This window comes from Sinocyclocheilus rhinocerous, unplaced genomic scaffold (assembly GCF_001515625.1).
Source record: "Sinocyclocheilus rhinocerous isolate Xijiao unplaced genomic scaffold, SAMN03320098_v1.1 scaffold1283, whole genome shotgun sequence".
Taxonomy (NCBI): Eukaryota; Metazoa; Chordata; class Actinopteri; order Cypriniformes; family Cyprinidae; genus Sinocyclocheilus; species Sinocyclocheilus rhinocerous.
The window spans coordinates 247,189-249,404 of record NW_015642522.1 but is presented as its reverse complement, the minus strand read 5'-3'; the positions used below and the strand labels follow the sequence as shown (position 1 = coordinate 249,404).

Sequence of the window (2,216 nt, the reverse complement as noted above, 5' to 3'; positions counted from 1 at the left end):
GGAAACTTTGCTTCCTTTGCTCCTAGAATTAAACTCGTGAGACTAGCATATCTCAGAGGCGCGCGCGCTGCGCATATGTGCTGCGTCATCCGCCGGAACGGCTTCCGCATATGACAGATAACGGAAGTGAGAGAAAAGTGTTTATTATGTTTGAAATATGGATATTTTTCTTACAAAAACGCATGGATTCACTACAGAAGGCCTTTATTCACCCCCTGGAGCCGTGTGAGGCACGTTTTATTATGAATGCGCGCACTTTATTTGACGACTTGTGGACTGTTCAACTGCAACACCCGCTGACTGCAATGATAGAGCTTGGAATAGCCAGGACAATTTTTCATATAACTCCGACTGGATTCATCTGAAAGAAACATCATATACATCTAGGATGCTTCGAGGGTGAGTAAAACACGAGCCAATTTTCATTTTTGGGTGAACTAACCCTATTTATCTGTACCTGAAAAACAAAACAAAAAACAAAATGATCCTAAAACAGGCTTCATTTTCCTCAAGGAACATGTAATTTCTTTTGTAAATGTAATTTCATTTCTTTTAATTTTGAAGTACAATGTGTCATGGAAAACATAGTATAATAATATAGTATAATAATTTATAATAATGTACATTTTATACCTAGTTGTATTGCCTTTAGTATGACTTAATTTACAAATCATTATGATTTTCTTTTTACTAAGAAAACAAATGCATAACTATGAGAATAATTTAAAAAATGTATTATGAGAATTTCTGGAAGGAAAATGCACAACCGTCATGAAAATAAATAAAAAAACGATGCTAAAAAATTAAAATGATCCTACAACAGGCTCCATTTTCCTCATGTAAAATAATTTCTCTAATTTCTTTTAATTTTAGAGTGAAATGTGATACAGAAGACAGGTTTCAATCTAAGTGAGGCTTTAATGAGGCAGCAGCGTTGCAAGTAACAAAATGTGTCCCTTTAAGGAGCTGGTCATGTGACACACAGCAGAAATAAGGTCACAACTGGTTCTACGCAGGTATAAAGGCAGCAAAGAAATAAAAAAGGCCTCGAATGACAGCGGAAACCACCACATCAATTACTTTTTATAAAAAAATGCAGACAGACAAGACAAGACAAAATTTCAATCGCACATACACAAACCTAGCCAAAAAAAAAATCACAATTCCACCTGGCGCAGTTCTTCCTCCCATGCAGCAGGGGGCGATGCACTCGACCCAAAAACACACTGAGCCACCGCTGTGCTGTACATTCAGCTCACAGAGTTAGCGCACGCATTCAAATTCTCCATTTCTGTTCAAATTCTAGCGAACAAAAGGCCTTCCTGCCGTTGACGTTGCGCATCTCTTGATGAGAAAGTCCGGCGTATCGACCTCAAACCGCTTCCACCGAACTCCTCAGTGCAGGAACCCCATCAAGAGCAGCGGCAACAGCAAAACCTGCAAAACCGTGGTCCAGACGAGGGCGGCTCTATTCCCAGCATCCCTCTGGCTGCAGTCGTCGCCGGCGTAGCCGTTATAGCACTGACACTGAAACTCGTCGTGCACGCGGCTCAGCTCTTCTTCTCCCATCTGGCCCGAGACCTTCAGCGTGTTTCCCTGCCGCTCTATGCTGTGGGTGTTTGGGCTGAGATGCAGGTACGTGTCCGTGTCGGGACGTTTGCGAAGGCAGCGGCCGCGAAATCCGCAGAGGTTTCTGCTGCACTGCTCGGCGGCCGACGTCACGTTAAGTAGGTAGCGACCCAACGGCCCTCGCAGGTATTCGTTAAGACTGGAACAAGCCGTCTGGAAGATACAAGATTAAAGAATTAATCAAATACGACTTTTAGCATTTTTGTACATTAGGTTGTAAATTAGACCAATATCTTTCACAATCACTAATTAATTGTCCAATATTTAACTTTTTATTTAATGATTATCTACTTCTGCATTGGCATTTTAAAAGAAATAGTTACTCTATTTCTATTACTCTCATTATCTAGAATAATGTTTTGTTTTTTTTACTTAGAAAATAATTTATAAATATTTGAATTATTATATATAATTTTAAGTTTAAAATTTTGTATAGGATTAATATAAATAGTCATTTAATATTTTTCATATGATTATATATATATGCATACATATAAATAATTTGTGTAAGAATGTATATTTTGTGTATTTTATATATATATATATATATATATATATATATATATATAAAATACACAAAATATACA

General features: G+C 37.7%; 1 protein-coding gene across 2 annotated transcripts in view; it reads right to left on the bottom strand.

Moving 5' to 3' along the window:
* Window positions 1-783: 783 nt before the first annotated feature.
* hyal2b (hyaluronidase 2b) overlaps window positions 784-2,216 on the bottom strand; it is a 16,820-nt gene continuing 15,387 nt past the window's right edge. For both annotated transcript variants that reach the window (XM_016572985.1, XM_016572984.1), the window contains exon 4: window positions 784-1,782. In XM_016572985.1, the coding sequence (XP_016428471.1) occupies window positions 1,396-1,782 (387 nt within the window). In that variant the 3' untranslated portion in view covers window positions 784-1,395. The remainder of the gene's footprint in view (window positions 1,783-2,216) is intronic.